The sequence below is a fragment of the Crinia signifera genome, chromosome 2 (genome assembly GCF_055691185.1).
Source record: "Crinia signifera chromosome 2, ASM5569118v1, whole genome shotgun sequence".
Classification (NCBI taxonomy): Eukaryota; Metazoa; Chordata; class Amphibia; order Anura; family Myobatrachidae; genus Crinia; species Crinia signifera.
In genome coordinates, this window is record NC_139218.1 from 255,095,488 (window position 1) to 255,115,307 (window position 19,820).

A 19,820-nucleotide genomic window follows, 5' to 3' on the forward strand; every position below is an offset into this window, starting at 1 on the left:
GTTTCAGCCACACATCCTGGTGGTGGCCCTGTCCTGAGGAAGGCCAGTGTTACGTATACATACATATATTATATTTGTAGTTGATAATTGTATTACAATAATAACTTGCTTCGGCATTAACCAATGATGTAAAGGACACAATATTTACAGTAGCTATTCTTCATTAATGTTAATACAGGTTGAGTATCCCTTATCCAAAATGCTCGGGACCAGGAGAATTTTGGATAACGGATTATTCCGTATTTCGGAATATTTTAATATTTCAATGATGTATTTTGAAGTATCTTGCATTTATGCTGTATAAACACATAATATACACACAAATATATTTTATTACCACATAAAATACACACAAATATATTTTATTTGTTCAAAAAACAAGGTTTCAAAACGTGAAACAAAATGTGTGTACTATCTCAGCACTGAATTTGAATGCCATGCAAGCATTGTCTTGCACATATATAGTGCCAGTTACATATCATGTCCCCAGTGATGCTGTTACATATGTCCCCAGTGAGTTTTTAGCAAAAAAAAAATTTTTTTTTCACTTTCTGGAATGTCTGGTTTTCGGAATAATTCGGATAATGGATATTCAGATACGGGATACTCGACCTGTACTCTTTTGCATTGTTATATAGATTCAGTTTTTCCATTTCCTTAATGATACATTAAAAATGTGTAACACTAACCTTTTAGAATGATAAAGCTTTGCTAGAGACTGGAGTTACTATGATCATTACAAAATGTGTTGTTTATCAGTCTAGCAAACCACAAATGCCTAGAGTGCAGAACACTTTACTGGAGAACATTAATCATCCAAACATAAATACAGAAGATATGGCTACAAGCTTTACAGTGTCCATACAATCAAAACTGTTCTTTTATTTTTCTTTCTTATTTTTTTACAGCTTTTATTGCCAGCTAATGCCACCACTAAAGTACCAGTACAGTTCTGCCCGTCTGCCCTTGGCAAAGGAAATCAGAGAGCAATCATCACCTTTCTAAACCCACAGGTATGCTTTTCCAAATAAGAAAGCTATACAGTGTATATATATATATATATATATATATATATATATATGTATATATATATATATATATATATATATATATATATATATATATATATATAGGCATAATTAAACTACGATTGATGAAGATGCTGCAGTGCTGTGTTTGTTCCTGATTGACTTTGGGAACCCTGCCCTATATATATATATATATATATATATAAGTATGGGGGGTGGCGGCACTCAGCAAAAATGACACATGAGACGGTTTTGGTGGACCGACGTTTCAAAGCCCGCAGGCTTTTTTATCAAGGTGCTGTAGGTGAGAACCACAGCACCTTGATAAAAAAGCCTGCGGGCTTTGAAACGTCGGTCCACCAAAACCGTCTCGTGTCATTTTTGCTGAGTGCCGCCACCCCCCATACTTCTATACTACGTGGGACCAGCTTCCCTCTTTGGAAGGCACCAGCGCTTTACACTTCTACATCAAGTGAGTCCTGGAGTGCCACCTACAGCACCTATATATATATATATATATATATATATATATATATATATATATATATATATATATATATAGTATTGCTGTCTGCCTGAGGAAGGGGAACGTTGTCCCCGAAACTGTTGCACAAATAAACCGTATTTCTCACAAGACCTGGAGTGTCGCGTTGGTGATTCACCTCCTAGGAGCTACCATCACCCACCTGTGTCTATATATATATATATATATATATATATATATATATATATATATATATATATATATAATCTATATATATATATAATCGTGGGGATAGCATTCTCCCAATATCCAAATATGGAGACACTCACCGGACTTGCTGAACCAAAAACTTTTAATGGTACATACCACTTTTAGTTCAACCAGTGCATAACGGTGTGCACAGGTTGACGTTTCGGTCCTGCCTGGACCTTTATCAAGACCCCCTTTCTGCCTCCTCCAGTGTTTTTCAAAACTAGACATCTTGGGGTAAATTTATTAAGAGTTCTATTGAAGATGGGATGTTGCCCATAGCAACCAATCAGATTATGCTTCTTACTTATTTAGCACCCTTTAGAAGATAATAGATATAATAGGATTGGTTGCTATGAGGAATACATCCCATCTTGAATAGAACTCTCATCGTAGTAAATTTACCCCCTAGATATCATAAGAGTTTTAGAAATCATTGTATTGAGCTACAAAGACAATCTAGAGTTACCAAATACATTTAAATAAATAAATAAATATATATATATATATATTTCAAAAAGCGAGTATAGGCGCTGAACAGTTCAAACAAATGTCTCTGACCAGTGTTCCAAATGCCTCCTGTTCAGTCAAACAGGGGTTAAACGAGCACTCAAGCCGATATGTAGTTGGCTGCAGCTCCCTTCTCTGTATAGCAAAACTCCAGGATCCAAGGAGTGGGGAATCTGTGCAAACAGGGAAATGAGAAGGGGCGCCTAATAGTGCATTAAAAGAGTATTTTATTAACAATAAAAGGTCTTTATCCAATGGTACAAACAATAGGGACTCGTACCGCAATAGAAAACTCTGTGGACTGGTTACCACACGGCATATACATAAATACCACGGCAAAGGCAGCTGGGCGTCCGTCCACTCCTGAGCAACACCGAGAAGCCACACGCTGGCTTGCAATGCAGCGTCCCGGGAGACCACAGGTAGGAAATCAGCCGGCTGGGAGAATAGTGAGCGTGTCCGCAAGCCACGCCCTAACGCGTTTCGTCAGATGACTTCGTCAGAGGGCGTGGTCTTTGCGGGCGCTCACTACCAATTTATCCTTCTACAACTGTCAATCAAACAGGTAGAGGCCGGACCATAGTGTCCAATCAGATCGCGATGTGAAAAAAGCCCACACGCCTCATTGCTCCATTGGCCAATTTCTAGTCTGTGTTTTTAACAGGTTCAGCACACTGTGTTTAAACTCACAGAATGTAAAGTCCGTTGTCAGCTGGTAATATAACGCAGTATTAAAATCAATCAAAATGATATATATACACACAAATATCCCTAATCAACGGCTTTCATATAACTAGAGTAGCAAGAACCTATTTTTAAAAAATAATTTCCAACCCTAAATTGGACAGATTTTTAAAAATGTGTTATTAAAAAATCACTTTATCTAAAAATTCCATTTGTTAGGAAAAAATCAGAATTTAAAAATTATTACTATTATTATAAGCATATTGAGGGATAGCGGAGTTTAAATAAAAATCTCAGATATCTAAAGATGGGTAACAACCCGAGCCAAGACTAACTATCAGGTCACAAAATACGCCGCTAGAGCCATAAATTGGATACAGACTAGCGTCTGGAATGCATCACATCGCCATCTCATTTTAACCTCAACAATTTCAATGCAATATTTCAATAGTGTATACAACAATATAAAAAAAAATATATATAAAAAAAATACAGTAGAACATCCAATAAAAATTATACTAAAAAATCATACTAATAAAATTACAGAAGCAGAGACCACATGAATATATAAATATAAATATTCGTAGCAATTCGGTAAAAAGCAAAAAGTGCATGTTACTGGGACAAATAGATATTATTTAAGAGCAGCATTTAGTTTATAAAAGGCGTAATTTCATATCCCTCGTTTAATCCTGCAGGAATTAGAGTACCTAACTGCAGGATCCAGTGAGTTTCACGTTTAATTAGAAACTTGTCCCAATCACCACCCCTTTTGTTCTTAGAGACAAGTTCGATACCCTTAAAGGTGAGAGATCTGTGATCACAATTGTGATGATCACGAAAATGTCGGGGGACACTGTGATTATTAACACCATGTTTTATATTGCGGAGGTGTTCCAAGATCCTAACCTTCAGGGGCCGCTTAGTTTTCCCCACATATCTTAATCCGCAACCACATTTTAACATATAGACAACATGGGATGAATTACAGTTAATAAATTCTTTAACCTTAAGTTTCGAGCCGTCAATGTCGGCACCCTTATCCATGTGTTGACACACCTTGCAACTTCCACAAGGAAAGCTGCCCTTAATGGTTAGAAAAGTGTCAGACAACTGTTTGTCAGGAAGGTTCTGTAACTGACTCTTTGAAACCATTGATTTCACCGTGTTGGCTCGCCTATAGGCAATGCGTGGAGCATCAGATAAGTGTGATCCAAGCACAGGATCCATTTTCAACACTTTCCAATGTTTCCTAAAGATCCTGTTAAGGTCTTTCTCTTTGTTGTTGTATTGAGTTATGAACATAACCTCTTTTGGTCTGGAAGAATTATTATCCAAAGAAATCAATGCATTATGATCTTTAGTTTTAAGTAAATCCTCCCGAATCAGGCCCTTTGCTCTTGTAAGTGACCCGTTAATTATACCCATCGGGTAACCTCTTTCCCTGAATCTCTCTATATATACTTTGGACTGTTCTTCAAACATAACAGGGTCAGTACAATTCCTTTTCAACCGGAGGAATTGTGAAAAAGGAATGTTGTCCTTCCATGGCCCGTAATGACAGCTACTGTAGTCTAAATAACTGTTAGAATCAACAGCTTTAAAATGAGTAGAGGTCTCAATTTTTTTAGACATAGGGAATTTTTCAACACTGAGTACAATATCTAAAAACTCTATTTTTTCCTTTTGAAAATTAGATGTAAATTTCAAGTTATAAGGATTATTTCCTAGTTCGTGCATAAAAGAATTGAAAGAGGATTCATCACCCCTCCAGATTATAATCACGTCATCAATGTAACGTTTTATCAGAACTATGTGTTCACCTAGGGTACCTTTCAATGTATTAGATTCCCAGTTACCCATGTAGATATTAGCTACGCTCGGAGCGCAAATCGTACCCATAGCGGTTCCGCACACTTGCAGGAACCACTGCCCAAGAAATTCAAAATAATTGTGTTGAAGTACAAACTTTACACAATCACACAAAAAATTAATTCTATCAGATGTCATTGTGGGATCCAGTAACAGACATGATCTAATGGTATCAATACCCTTCTCGTGTGGTATAGAGGTATATAAAGCCTGGACATCTATGGTGGCCAGATGGTAATCCTCCTGCCACTCAAGCTCATTTATAATCTGTAATAGATGTGTGGAGTCCCGTATATAGGTTTCTAATAAGGGTACGTATTTTTTTTAAAAAGAGTCGACATATTCTGACACTCTGGAAGTCAGTGATCCAATGCCAGCCACAATTGGCCGACCTGGAGGTTTTGTTTGATGCTTGTGCACTTTCGGTAAGTGATAGAAAGTGGCGAGGTTGGGCGATGTGTTATGTAAATATTTAAATTCATCCATGTTGATAAGCTTTTGACTTAGTCCCCTTTTTAGTAGGACTACAAGTTCCTCTAAATAGACACTAGTGGGGTCACTGTCCATTTTTATATAGGAATTTACGTCATACAGTAGTCTATGGGCCTCATTGACATAATAGTCTCGGTCCATAATTACAACGCCTCCGCCTTTGTCGGCGCTTTTAATCACTATCGAAGTATCTAGCATTAGATTTTTTAATGCCTCTGATTCTTTTCTAGTTAAATTAGACTGTGTACTTCTGTCTAAATTCAATTTTTCAAAGTCCTTTCTGACTAGATCTGAAAAAAGATCAATATACGGCCCTCTGGATTCTATTGGATAGTAGGTTGACTTTAATTTTAATCCTGATGATATATTTTCTGACTCTTTAATGGATGTGATCTCTGGTTTCCTAAGAAAATGTCTTTTTAGTGTCAGTTTTCTTGCATAGAGATTAAGGTCTATCATTAAGTCCACTTTATTAGGTCTCTTTGAGGGAGCAAAAGAGAGTCCCTTTTTAAGAACGGCTATTTCATTAGTCTCTAAAGTTCTATTGGAAATATTGAAAATCCCTTTTGTATCAACTGATGGAGGGACATTTTGAGGGGTATCTATGTTTACTGGACTGATCGTATTTTTGGTTCCCTTCTGGGAAGTTCCGTTTCCCCTCCTTCCCCTAGCCTTCTTTTTAATCTTAAAGGGGTTCTTTGGGGTGTGTTTGGGGGGGGATGGTGTCCGTGTTCTGCATTGCCTGATGCTAAAAAACGCTGGTTTTCATATGTACGGTCATATTGCAAAGGCTGGAACCTATTGTTATGTACCCAACCATTTTGTCTATTCTGATGAAAAACCGGTTTATCCCAATGATTTTTGGGGTTGCCAACAAAGGAATTTTTTCTATTTCTATTATTGTTTTTATAGGGTACTTTTTGCCACCGTTGGTTTTGTATGTTACTGAACCTTTGACTATTACCTTGTGGTGTCGATTGATACCTCACTGATGATCTGCTCTGATGCCTATCAGGTTGAGTATGTTTGACACGAGTTTGCTGCCGCGAAATGTGCCAAGTTCTAACCTGATTGGTTTCATAGTCATTTTTATCTCGCAAAAATTTTCTATGTTTAGTATCCATGATCTTATTCTCAATAATGGAAACCTTTCTATCTATATCAACTTTAGCTTTAGTGACAGATTCTTTAGAATTCGTTTGTTCTAATGTCGCGGTAAGAGTGGTGATTTTAGTCTCCACCTCTTTGAATAGTTTCTTTTTTTCACACACAAGAAGTCTCATTAATTCAAGTGAACATTCGTCTATGATACGATACAATTCTTTCATAAAATGATCGTTATCTAACCCAGTGGTAGGCATTTTGTTAATTCTTAACCCACGGGGGATTCTTGCACTCGTAATATAATTATCTAACCCCTTAATGTCCCACCACGTTTTTGCTTCTTTGATCAGGAGTTTCTCTAATTCAAAGAAGCCATCCGTACTCGGTGTGGGGGTCTCATCTACAGGGGGAACAGTAGTTTGTTCACAAAAAATTCTAAGACACTCCTGTGAGCGCTTAGAATTGAAATCACCGTTTCTAAACATATTTTATAACAACCACAATATAGGTATGAGTGAACTGACGCTGCTACTATACAAGACAGATCCAGACAGATGCAAAACACACTTCAAAAAGCGAGTATAGGCGCTGAACAGTTCAAACAAATGTCTCTGACCAGTGTTCCAAATGCCTCCTGTTCAGTCAAACAGGGGTTAAACGAGCACTCAAGCCGATATGTAGTTGGCTGCAGCTCCCTTCTCTGTATAGCAAAACTCCAGGATCCAAGGAGTGGGGAATCTGTGCAAACAGGGAAATGAGAAGGGGCGCCTAATAGTGCATTAAAAGAGTATTTTATTAACAATAAAAGGTCTTTATCCAATGGTACAAACAATAGGGACTCGTACCGCAATAGAAAACTCTGTGGACTGGTTACCACACGGCATATACATAAATACCACGGCAAAGGCAGCTGGGCGTCCGTCCACTCCTGAGCAACACCGAGAAGCCACACGCTGGCTTGCAATGCAGCGTCCCGGGAGACCACAGGTAGGAAATCAGCCGGCTGGGAGAATAGTGAGCGTGTCCGCAAGCAAAGGGCCTGATTCGGGAGGATTTACTTAAAACTAAAGATCATAATGCATTGATTTCTTTGGATAATAATTCTTCCAGACCAAAAGAGGTTATGTTCATAACTCAATACAACAACAAAGAGAAAGACCTTAACAGGATCTTTAGGAAACATTGGAAAGTGTTGAAAATGGATCCTGTGCTTGGATCACACTTATCTGATGCTCCAAGCATTGTCTATAGGCGAGCCAACACGGTGAAATCAATGGTTTCAAAGAGTCAGTTACAGAACCTTCCTGACAAACAGTTGTCTGACACTTTTCTAACCATTAAGGGCAGCTTTCCTTGTGGAAGTTGCAAGGTGTGTCAACACATGGATAAGGGTGCCGACATTGACGGCTCGAAACTTAAGGTTAAAGAATTTATTAACTGTAATTCATCCCATGTTGTCTATATGTTAAAATGTGGTTGCGGATTAAGATATGTGGGGAAAACTAAGCGGCCCCTGAAGGTTAGGATCTTGGAACACCTCCGCAATATAAAACATGGTGTTAATAATCACAGTGTCCCCCGACATTTTCGTGATCATCACAATTGTGATCACAGATCTCTCACTTTTAAGGGTATCGAACTTGTCTCTAAGAACAAAAGGGGTGGTGATTGGGACAAGTTTCTAATTAAACGTGAAACTCACTGGATCCTGCAGTTAGGTACTCTAATTCCTGCAGGATTAAACGAGGGATATGAAATTACGCCTTTTATAAACTAAATGCTGCTCTTAAATAATATCTATTTGTCCCAGTAACATGCACTTTTTGCTTTTTACCGAATTGCTACGAATATTTATATTTATATATTCATGTGGTCTCTGCTTCTGTAATTTTATTAGTATGATTTTTTAGTATAATTTTTATTGGATGTTCTACTGTATTTTTTTTATATATATTTTTTTTTATATTGTTGTATACACTATTGAAATATTGCATTGAAATTGTTGAGGTTAAAATGAGATGGCGATGTGATGCATTCCTGACGCTAGTCTGTATCCAATTTATGGCTCTAGCGGCTTATTTTGTGACCTGATAGTTAGTCTTGGCTCGGGTTGTTACCCATCTTTAGATATCTGAGATTTTTATTTAAACTCCGCTATCCCTCAATATGCTTATAATAATAGTAATAATTTTTAAATTCTGATTTTTTCCTAACAAATGGAATTTTTAGATAAAGTGATTTTTTAATAACACATTTTTAAAAATCTGTCCAATTTAGGGTTGGAAATTATTTTTTAAAAATAGGTTCTTGCTACTCTAGTTATATGAAAGCCGTTGATTAGGGATATTTGTGTGTATATATATCATTTTGATTGATTTTAATACTGCGTTATATTACCAGCTGACAACGGACTTTACATTCTGTGAGTTTAAACACAGTGTGCTGAACCTGTTAAAAACACAGACTAGAAATTGGCCAATGGAGCAATGAGGCGTGTGGGCTTTTTTCACATCGCGATCTGATTGGACACTATGGTCCGGCCTCTACCTGTTTGATTGACAGTTGTAGAAGGATAAATTGGTAGTGAGCGCCCGCAAAGACCACGCCCTCTGACGAAGTCATCTGACGAAACGCGTTAGGGCGTGGCTTGCGGACACGCTCACTATTCTCCCAGCCGGCTGATTTCCTACCTGTGGTCTCCCGGGACGCTGCATTGCAAGCCAGCGTGTGGCTTCTCGGTGTTGCTCGGGAGTGGACGGACGCCCAGCTGCCTTTGCCGTGGTATTTATGTATATGCCGTGTGGTAACCAGTCCACAGAGTTTTCTATTGCGGTACGAGTCCCTATTGTTTGTACCATTGGATAAAGACCTTTTATTGTTAATAAAATACTCTTTTAATGCACTATTAGGCGCCCCTTCTCATTTCCCTGTTTGCACAGATATATATATATATATATATATATATATATATATATATATATATATATATAATAGATACAATTCCTCTGGCAGCAATCCAAGCAGTAAGCCTGTAGTTTTCAATAAAGTTATTAAAGCGGTGCCCGCCGATTTTGAGAGTGTGCAACTGTCTTTCAATATGCAGCGTGGGGGGAGAAGGTGGCACTCAAACAAAGTACCCAGCAGGCAGTTTTGTCAGCCGATATTTCAAAGCCACAAGGCTCCTTTACCAAGGTGCTCAGAGAACTATACACACACACACACACACACACATATCTATATCTATATCTATCTATCTATCTATACTGTATATATATATATATATATATATATATATATATATATATGATATAAGCGGCACTCCACAGACTTGAAATGTCTTTAAAAATGTGCCTTTATTATCTGACCTCGTTTTGGGGACACAACCTCGTTTTGAAGGACAGACCCACTAACACTGAATACACTCACAAAATATAAATCCTAAAAACCCCACCCCCCACATTAAATCACAATACAGTTAAACTTACCGTACCTCTATCTGTGCAGAGGCAGCACATGTTTGGGGGTGGCACTTGGATGCATGGAATAGTGCTATCAGCCTGAAATGTACCAGTAACTGCAAAATGTTTCCACTGTACTGCACCAGGTTCCATCTTGAATAGAGTGTAAATGGATAGGACATGCATATACTGCCCCTGTAAGTTGTCCTACTTAGTAAATATATATATACATAATAAAAATAATAATAACAATAATAACAGTTGGTGGCTTTTTTATTATTCTATTAAATTTGTAATCATCAAATGGGGGCTAATAACTAATCAATAAAAATAAAAAAGTTACACAAGGAAGCTGATGTAGTGCAGAAAACAGAGCCAAGCAAACCTCCATTCTCAAGAATGAAGCAGTCTCAGCCACAGTCTAATAAGGAAATTTGTAGTAGATGTGGAAATGCTCACAATCCTAAAATGTGCTCTGCTTATGGTAAAACCTGCATGAAATGTGGTAGACTTAATCACTTTGCCAAATGCTGTAAAATTAAAAGTGAAACAACCAAAGTGTATGCTGTTAAACAAACAGAGGAGTTCTTTGTGGATTGCATTGAACTTTGCAGTGCTGATAAGAAAGAATGTATTGTCTGTGAACGAGATTGTCATTCCCTTTAAGCTTGATACTGGTGCGCAGGTGAATTTAATATGGTTTCAAGACTATAAGACTTTTAGAGTAAAACCTAAAATTCATCCAGCCAAAGTGAAAGTTAGAGGGTACTGGGGAGAAAATTCCTGTGAAAGGTAGATGCTTAGTGACACTGAAATATAAGGGACAACAGTTTAAAACATCTCTACTGATTGTGGATAAAAATGTGCAACCGATTCTAGGATTAAATTCCTGTGAGAAACTAAGCTTGCTAAAGAAAGTTTTTACGGTGACATCACAAGTAGAAGATGACTGCAAATCAATGTTTCAGAATACAGAGACTTGTTTGAAGGTCTAGGTTGCTTGCCTGGAGAACATAAAATAAATATAGACACGCAAGTTTCTTCCATGATACATTCCTGTAGAAAAGTGCCGTTTGCGCTGAGCGAAAGACTGAAACAAGAATTAAATCGCATGGAAGCCTTGAGTGTGATACAGAAAGTTAATGAGCCTACTGACTGGGTAAGCTTCTTAGTAATTGTTGAAAAGAAAAATGGACAACTCTGAATATGTCCACTCCACCAGAGAATTAAACAAAGCTATTAAACAAAAAAATTTCAAACTACCAACTAGAGATGAAATCATGTCGCAATTTGCGCCAGCAAAATGGTTCAGTAAATTGGACGCATCTTCAGGATTCTGGCAAATGAAGCTAGATGAGGCCAGCTCAAAGCTTTGTACATTTAATACACAAGAAGGTCGATACAGATTTCTTCGACTACCATATGGAATTTTGTCTGCTCCAGAAGTATTTCACAAAAAGGTACACATGATTTTTGAACATATTCCAGGTGTTGAAACAATGATGGATGACGTTACTGTCTGAGGATCTACAAAGGAAGAGCATGATTCTAGATTGAGAATGGAACTTGTCAAGAAAGTAAATCTAAAGCTAAACAAGGAGAAATGTGAATTTGTAGTAAATACACTTACCTTTATGGGTGATGTGGTCTCGGATCAAGGTGTAAAATCAGACCCAAGGAAAATATCAGCCATAGTGAACATGGAACGTCCTAAAAACAAAGACGACGTCAGAAGATAGAAGCTTACAGATGTAGCGGGATTCATCTTTGCAGGGGATGGCGATTGCGACGCCAGCCGCCATCCCCTGCCCTGCGCCATCTGTATGCCAGAAGGTGACGCGCGCGCACGAGGTGCGCACGCGTCCCCTTCCGACGGTGCAACCCCCGCAGTGCCCTCGGGTCCCCCCCAGCCCCCTCGAGCGGGAGGCGGACAGTATTGCGTCCGCCTCGCTGCCCCGCCGCCCGGATACTGAGACGCGCGTGCGTGGGGGATGCACGCGCGTCTCAGTCAGTTGGAGCGCCGTGTTGCTGGCGGATCGCCAGCAGCATGCTGCTGGCGTTTCGCCAGCAACAGTAAGGCCGGATTCATCTGTATGTTAATTTGATCGTAGCTTCTCTACCAGTGTCTCTTGTAAGACAAGAATAGATTAGGAAAGAAACTTAGACAGATGACACAATGAAAGTGTTGAAAGATATCATTCTGAAAGGTTGGCCAGCAGAAAAACATGCGCGCCCGCTGTCTATTCATGATTATTGGATGCACCACAGTGACCTTACAGTTGTTGATGATAATATTTACAAAGGCAATAGGTTTGTCATACCCGCACGACTAAGAAAAACTATGCTGTGCAAGATACATGAAGGCCACTTAGGAGAAGAAAAATGTAAGTGGAGAGCGCGTGAAGTTATGTATTGGCCAAGAATGAACCAAGACATAGCACAGACTACAACTACATGTGAATTATGTCTTCTGTATAGACCGAAACAACAAGTCGAGCCACTGAATTCTCATGCAGTGCCAGAGAGACCTACCAGAAAGTTGGCGCAGATTTGTTTGATTGTAATGGGAAAACGTACATTGTCGTGACTAATTATTACTCTAACTACCCTGAGGTGAAGACACTACATACAACTTATATAGGCAGGTATTCAATGCGGACGGCGAGGGGGTTAAACAGCGAGGATTGCAGAAAACCAGCGATCATCGCTGTTTAACCCCGCGCCGGCCGCACGCTCTATTCAATGTTCTGGGGAAATCCTCGCCTTCACAGGACGGCGAGAATTCCCCAAAACAGCGAGACCCGCGGCTAATGCAGAAAACTCGCTGTATTTAGCCGCGAGTCTCGCTGGTTCAGGAGCTGGATACGCCAATTCCCCCTCGCTCAAAAAATGGAGCGAGGAGGAATTGGCATATAAGGGGGGTGCATTGAATACTGACAGAGTGAGTGGTGTCAGCGAGGAGGAAGCTCTGCTCGCTGTCGTCACTCGCCCACAGCATTGAATACCCCCCATAGTAAAGCCGTAATCAATTGCATGAAGTCAATCTTTGCAAGGCATGGTGTTCCAATGGAACAATGGTCCTCAGTTTTCCAGTAGTGGATTTAGACAATTTGCTGAGTAGTCTAATAAGGAAATTTGTAGTAGATGTGGAAATGCTCACAATCCTAAAATGTGCTCTGCTTATGGTAAAACCTGCATGAAATGTGGTAGACTTAATCACTTTGCCAAATGCTGTAAAATTAAAAGTGAAACAACCAAAGTGTATGCTGTTAAACAAACAGAGGAGTTCTTTGTGGATTGCATTGAACTTTGCAGTGCTGATAAGAAAGAATGTATTGTCTGTGAACGAGATTGTCATTCCCTTTAAGCTTGATACTGGTGCGCAGGTGAATTTAATATGGTTTCAAGACTATAAGACTTTTAGAGTAAAACCTAAAATTCATCCAGCCAAAGTGAAAGTTAGAGGGTACTGGGGAGAAAATTCCTGTGAAAGGTAGATGCTTAGTGACACTGAAATATAAGGGACAACAGTTTAAAACATCTCTACTGATTGTGGATAAAAATGTGCAACCGATTCTAGGATTAAATTCCTGTGAGAAACTAAGCTTGCTAAAGAAAGTTTTTACGGTGACATCACAAGTAGAAGATGACTGCAAATCAATGTTTCAGAATACAGAGACTTGTTTGAAGGTCTAGGTTGCTTGCCTGGAGAACATAAAATAAATATAGACACGCAAGTTTCTTCCATGATACATTCCTGTAGAAAAGTGCCGTTTGCGCTGAGCGAAAGACTGAAACAAGAATTAAATCGCATGGAAGCCTTGAGTGTGATACAGAAAGTTAATGAGCCTACTGACTGGGTAAGCTTCTTAGTAATTGTTGAAAAGAAAAATGGACAACTCTGAATATGTCCACTCCACCAGAGAATTAAACAAAGCTATTAACCCCTTCACGACATTTGACGTATATATACGTCATGGCCGGGAAGTACTTCCCGACACATGACGTATATATACGTCATGACTTTAAACTGTCACTGCGTCTCGAGACGCAGTGACAGAGGGACGATGTCTGCTGTCCCTGACAGCAGACATGTCCCTGCATGCCCAGGGGGGGCTGCGATGTCGCCCCCCCGTCGGCGATCGCTGTGATTGGCTGTTCAGTGTGAACAGCCATTCACAGCGTTTTCCTGTGTTACCAGCGAATCAGACGCTTGGTAACACAGGTGTCAATCACCGCCGGGCGTCAGGGGGCATGAGGGGGTCATCGGTGACGATGACACCTCACCCCACCCTCACCCCACCTGCCCCCAAGGCTGTGATTGGTCCGTGGGACCCACGGACCAATCACAGCCAAGGCGCGACATTTAAACTAACGGTGACTGCGCTGCAGACGCCATTCCGGTCTGGAATAGCGTGCAGAACGGTCACCGTGCCTGTCTGCCGTGAATACCGACCTGATCCTTGCTAATACTTACCTGATCCTTGCAAATACCTTACCTGATCACCTGCTCACTGCTTGTAGCGTGCTGGACACTTCCTGGATCTGACTTCCTGAGACTTCCTGCTGCTGCTGCAGTGTGATAGAGAGATAGAGAGATAGAGAGAGAGAGATAGAGAGAGATAGAGAGATAGTGACAGAGAGAGCTATATTTTGTGTCTGCTACCCCCCCTTTTTGGGGGTGCAGGGGTTTTTTATATATAAATAACTGTCGCTGCTGCTGCAGTGTCATAGTGATAGATAGTGAGAGATAGTGATAGATAGTAATAGATAGTGAGAGATAGAGAGATTTGTGTCTGCTACCCCCCTTTTTTGGGGGTGCAGGTTTTTTTTTTATATATATATAACTGTCAGTGCTGCTGCTGCAGTGTCATAGTGATAGATAGTGATAGATAGTGAGAGATAGAGAGATAGAGAGAGATAGTGACAGAGAGTGTATATTTTGTGTCTGCTACCCCCCCTTTTTGGGGGTGCAGTTTTTTTTTTATACATATAACTGTCAGTGCTGCTGCTGCAGTGTGATAGATAGTGATAGATAGTGATAGATAGTGATAGATAGTGAGAGATAGAGAGAGATAGTGACAGAGAGTGATAGAGAGTGTATATTTTGTGTCTGCTACCCCCGCCTTTTGTGCTGATCACTATATCTGAGGTGATCAGCAACTTTTTGGGGGTGCAGAGGTTTTTTTTTTTTATATATACCTGTCAGTTGCTGCCAGTTGCACCAAAGGTTGTGCACCTGCTGCCCCTCACTGGTAATCAGTGTCGCATCACTGATCACCTTTTTTTTTTTTTTGTGGGTGCTGTGTGGTCTTTTTTTAATTTTTTTTTTACACACACTGTGATTTTGTGGGTGTCCTGTGGCCACTGTGCGCTGATCAGTGACGTACATCACTGATCAGCTTTTTCGGCACAGGGTTGATCTATTTTTTTTTTTTTTGATCAAATTCCTGTTGCCTTTGAGCGCTGTTCAGTGACAGACGTTACTGACCAACATCTGTGCTCAATTTTTGGTGCAGGACCTTTTTTTTTTTTTTTAACCCCTTCATTTTTTTTTTTTTTAACCCCTTCAATTTTTTTTTTTTAACCCCTTCATTTTTTTTTTTTTGTATAAAGTATTTTTTTTGTTCTGCACTACATACACACAACACACTACATACCCCCCGGGTTGAAATAAAGTTTGTACCCCCCCCTACACTATACACGTGTTGAAACATTTCACTACCAGTAACACAAAAATAAAAATGGCATCCCAAATGTCCTCCCAAATGTCCTCCCAAATGTCATCCCAGTCATCCAGAAGAATGTATTCAGTGGAGGAGGCATATGCCATGCTTGCCTCTGATTCTGACACAGCCAGTGAGGCAAGCGGGGAATTTGAAGGATTCGTCTTAAGCTCCTCTTCCTCCTCTGGTGATGAGGGACCCCCTCAAAGACGCCCCCGTAGAGCAGCTGAGACCCCCCCCCCAATAATTGATCTCGTATGGACCCCACCACCAGACAATTTTGAGCCCCAGGTTCCTGAGTTTTTGGCCATGCCAGGAATCCAATTTGATTCCACAGGTCTCAGAGAAATTGACTTTTTCAAATTATTTTTCTCTGATGATTTTATAAATTTAATGGTGGACCAAACTAATTTATATGCCCAGCAGTTTATTGCTCAAAACCCCACGTCATCATTTGCTAGGTGGACCCCTGTAGATGCAGTAGAGATGATGACGTTTTGGGGTCTGGTGTTTCATATGGGCATAGTAAAAAAGCCACAAATTAGGCAATATTGGAGTACAGATGTTCTGTACAGCACCCCATTTTACCGTATGGCCATGACTCGGACTCGTTTTGAGGCAATCCATAAATTTATACATTACACCGATAATGCACAGTGCCCACCCAGAGATGATCCCACCTTTGACCGGCTATTCAAAGTCAGGCCGGTCATTGATCATTTCAGTGCCAAATTTGCAGAGCTATACATCCCTGAAAAATTTATTTGTATTGACGAGTCCCTTATACATTTTAAAGGAAGGGTTAAATTCCGCCAGTACCTTCCCAGTAAGAGGGCAAGGTATGGCATAAAAATGTATAAGCTGTGTGAAAGCACCACAGGGTACACCCACAAGTTTAGGGTATATGAAGGGAAGGATTCAAGAATTGAACCGCCAGAATGCCCCCCCTCCCTCGTAGGTGTTAGTGGCAAAATTGTCTGGGATTTAATGCACCCCTTCCTGGATAAGGGTTATCACCTCTATGTAGATAACTTTTACACCAGCATCCCCCTGTTTAAGGCCCTTGGTTCAAGAGGTACAGCAGCTTGCGGTACTGTGCGCAAGAACCAAAGAGGCCTCCCCAAAACGCACATTGCCCAAGTAATGAGAAGGGGTGAAAGCAGGGGAATATGCACCGAAAATATGTTGTTGGTCAAATATAAGGACAAGAGGGATGTCCTTATACTGACAACAATTCATGGAGACAGTACCACCTCCATCCCTGTACGAGGTACCAGTACCCACACCTCAAAACCAAATTGTATCCTAGATTACAATAAGTACATGGGCGGAGTGGATCTTTCAGATCAGGTACTGAAGCCGTACAGTGCCCTGCGGAAAACAAATATCTGGTACAAGAAGCTGGCCGTGTATATCATCCAGATGGCACTGTATAACGCTTACGTGCTATTCCGTTCTACCGGCCAGAGGGGGACATTTATGCACTTTCAAGAGGAAGTCATAAAGGGCCTAATATTTGGGAACCAGCAGGCAGAGGGCCCCAGTACTTCTAGTACTGGGCCCCGTATTGTACCAGGGCAGCATTTTCCCAACGAAATCCCCTCCACTGCAAGAAAGGGCAGGACACAAAAAAGGTGCAAAGTTTGCTATAAAAAGGGAATAAGAAAGGAAACTATTTTCCACTGTGAAACTTGCCCCGACAAACCCGGCCTATGTATAAAGGAGTGTTTCAAAATATACCACACATCGATGGATTATTAGGTTCATCATTTCACCGTGCATCGGGGGTCTTGCTAATGCCACATAGCACCCACCATTCATTCCACCAGAATCTGAGCTGCAAAATCCAAAAATCACTCCTTCCCTTCTGAGTCCTGCCATGCACCCAACTGGTATTTTTTGGTCACATGTGAGGCATTGCCGTACTCTGGAGAAATGGGGGCACAGATTTTGGGGTGCTTTGTCTCCTTCATTCCTTGTGAAAATGAAAAATTTTGAGCCAGAACTGCATTTTTGTGTAAAAAAAATGTAATTTTTCATTTTCACAGCCCAGTTGTACCAAAATTGGTGAAACCCCTGGGGGTTTGAAATGTACACTATACCCCTAGATGAATTCCCTGAGGGGTGTAGTTTGCAAAATGGGGTGACTTGTGGGGGGGTTCCACTGTATTGGTAATGCAACATAGCACCCACCATTCATTCCACCAAAATCTGTGCTGCCAAATCCAAAAATCACTCCTTCCCTTCTGAGTCCTGCCATGCGCCCAACTGGTATTTTTTGGTCACATGTGAGGCATTGCCGTACTCGGGAGAAATTGGGGCACAGACTTTGGGGTGCTTTGTCTCCTTCATTCCTTGTGAAAATGAAAAATTTTGAGCCAGAACTGCATTTTTGTGTAAAAAAATGTAATTTTTCATTTTCACTGCCCACTTGTATCAAAATTGGTGAAACCCCTGGGGGTTTGAAATGTACACTATACCCCTAGATGAATTCCCTGAGGGGTGTACTTTGCAAAATGGGGTGACTTGTGGGGGGGTTCCACTGTATTGGTGCTTGGGGGGTCTTGCTAATGCGACATAGCACCCACCAAAATTCCACCAGAATCTGAGCTGCAAAATCCAAAAATCACTCCTTCCCTTCTGAGTCCTGCCATGCACCCAACTGGTATTTTTTGGTCACATGTGAGGCATTGCCGTACTCGGGAGAAATTGGGGCACAGATTTTGGGGTGCTTTTTCTCCTTCATACCTTCTGAAAATGAAAAATTTTGAGCCAGAACTGCATTTTTGTGTAAAAAAATGTAATTTTTCATTTTCACTGCCCACTTGTATCAAAATTGGTGAAACCCCTGGGGGTTTGAAATGTACACTATACCCCTAGATGAATTCCCTGAGGGGTGTACTTTGCAAAATGGGGTGACTTGTGGGGGGGTTCCACTGTATTGGTGCTTGGGGGGTCTTGCTAATGCGACATAGCACCCACCAAAATTCCACCAGAATCTGAGCTGCAAAATCCAAAAATCACTCCTTCCCTTCTGAGTCCTGCCATGCACCCAACTGGTATTTTTTGGTCACATGTGAGGCATTGCCGTCCTCGGGAGAAATTGGGGCACAGATTTTGGGGTGCTTTGTCTCCTTCATTCCTTGTGAAAATGAAAAATCTTGAGCCAGAAGTGCATGTTTGTGTAAAAAAATGTAATTTTTCATTTTCACAGCCCAGTTGTACCAAAATTGGTGAAACCCCTGGGGGTTTGAAATGTACACTATACCCCTAGATGAATTCCCTGAGGGGTGTACTTTGCTAAATGGGGTGACTTGTGGGGGGGTTCCACTGTATTGGTGCTTGGGGGGTCTTGCTAATGCGACATAGCACCCACCAAAATTCCACCAGAATCTGAGCTGCAAAATCCAAAAATCACTCCTTCCCTTCTGAGTCCTGCCATGCGCCCAACTGGTATTTTTTGGTCACATGTGAGGCATTGCCATACTCGGGAGAAATTGGGGCACAGACTTTGGGGTGCTTTGTCTCCTTCATTCCTTGTGAAAATGAAAAATCTTGAGCCAGAAGTGCATGTTTGTGTAAAAAAATGTAATTTTTCATTTTCACTGCCCACTTGTATCAAAATTGGTGAAACCCCTGGGGGTTTGAAATGTACACTATACCCCTAGATGAATTCCCTGAGGGGTGTACTTTGCAAAATGGGGTGACTTGTGGGGGGGTTCCACTGTATTGGTGCTTGGGGGGTCTTGCTAATGCGACATAGCACCCACCATTCATTCCACCAAAATCTGTGCTGCAAAATCCAAAAAACACTCCTTCCCTTCTGAGTCCTGCCATGCACCCAACTGGTATTTTTTGGTCACATGTGAGGCATTGCCGTACTCGGGAGAAATTGGGGCACAGATTTTGGGGTGCTTTTTCTCCTTCATACCTTCTGAAAATGAAAAATTTTGAGCCAGAACTGCATTTTTGTGTAAAAAAATGTAATTTTTCATTTTCACAGCCCAGTTGTACCAAAATTGGTGAAACCCCTGGGGGTTTGAAATGTACACTATACCCCTAGATGAATTCCCTGAGGGGTGTACTTTGCTAAATGGGGTGACTTGTGGGGGGGTTCCACTGTATTGGTGCTTGGGGGGTCTTGCTAATGCGACATAGCACCCACCAAAATTCCACCAGAATCTGAGCTGCAAAATCCAAAAATCACTCCTTC

At 40.7% G+C, this 19,820-nt stretch overlaps 1 protein-coding gene across 2 annotated transcripts in view; it reads left to right on the plus strand.

Annotated features, from left to right (window-relative positions):
• CFAP47 (cilia and flagella associated protein 47) overlaps positions 1-19,820 on the plus strand; it is a 474,937-nt gene that overhangs the window by 369,188 nt on the left and 85,929 nt on the right. Inside the window, exon 56 of one of the 2 annotated variants that reach the window (XM_083174330.1) lies at positions 909-1,013. The exons of the other annotated variant lie outside the window; for it this stretch is intronic. Coding sequence (XP_083030456.1) covers positions 909-1,013 — 105 coding nt within the window. The remainder of the gene's footprint in view (positions 1-908; positions 1,014-19,820) is intronic. 2 annotated transcript variants of the gene reach the window in all.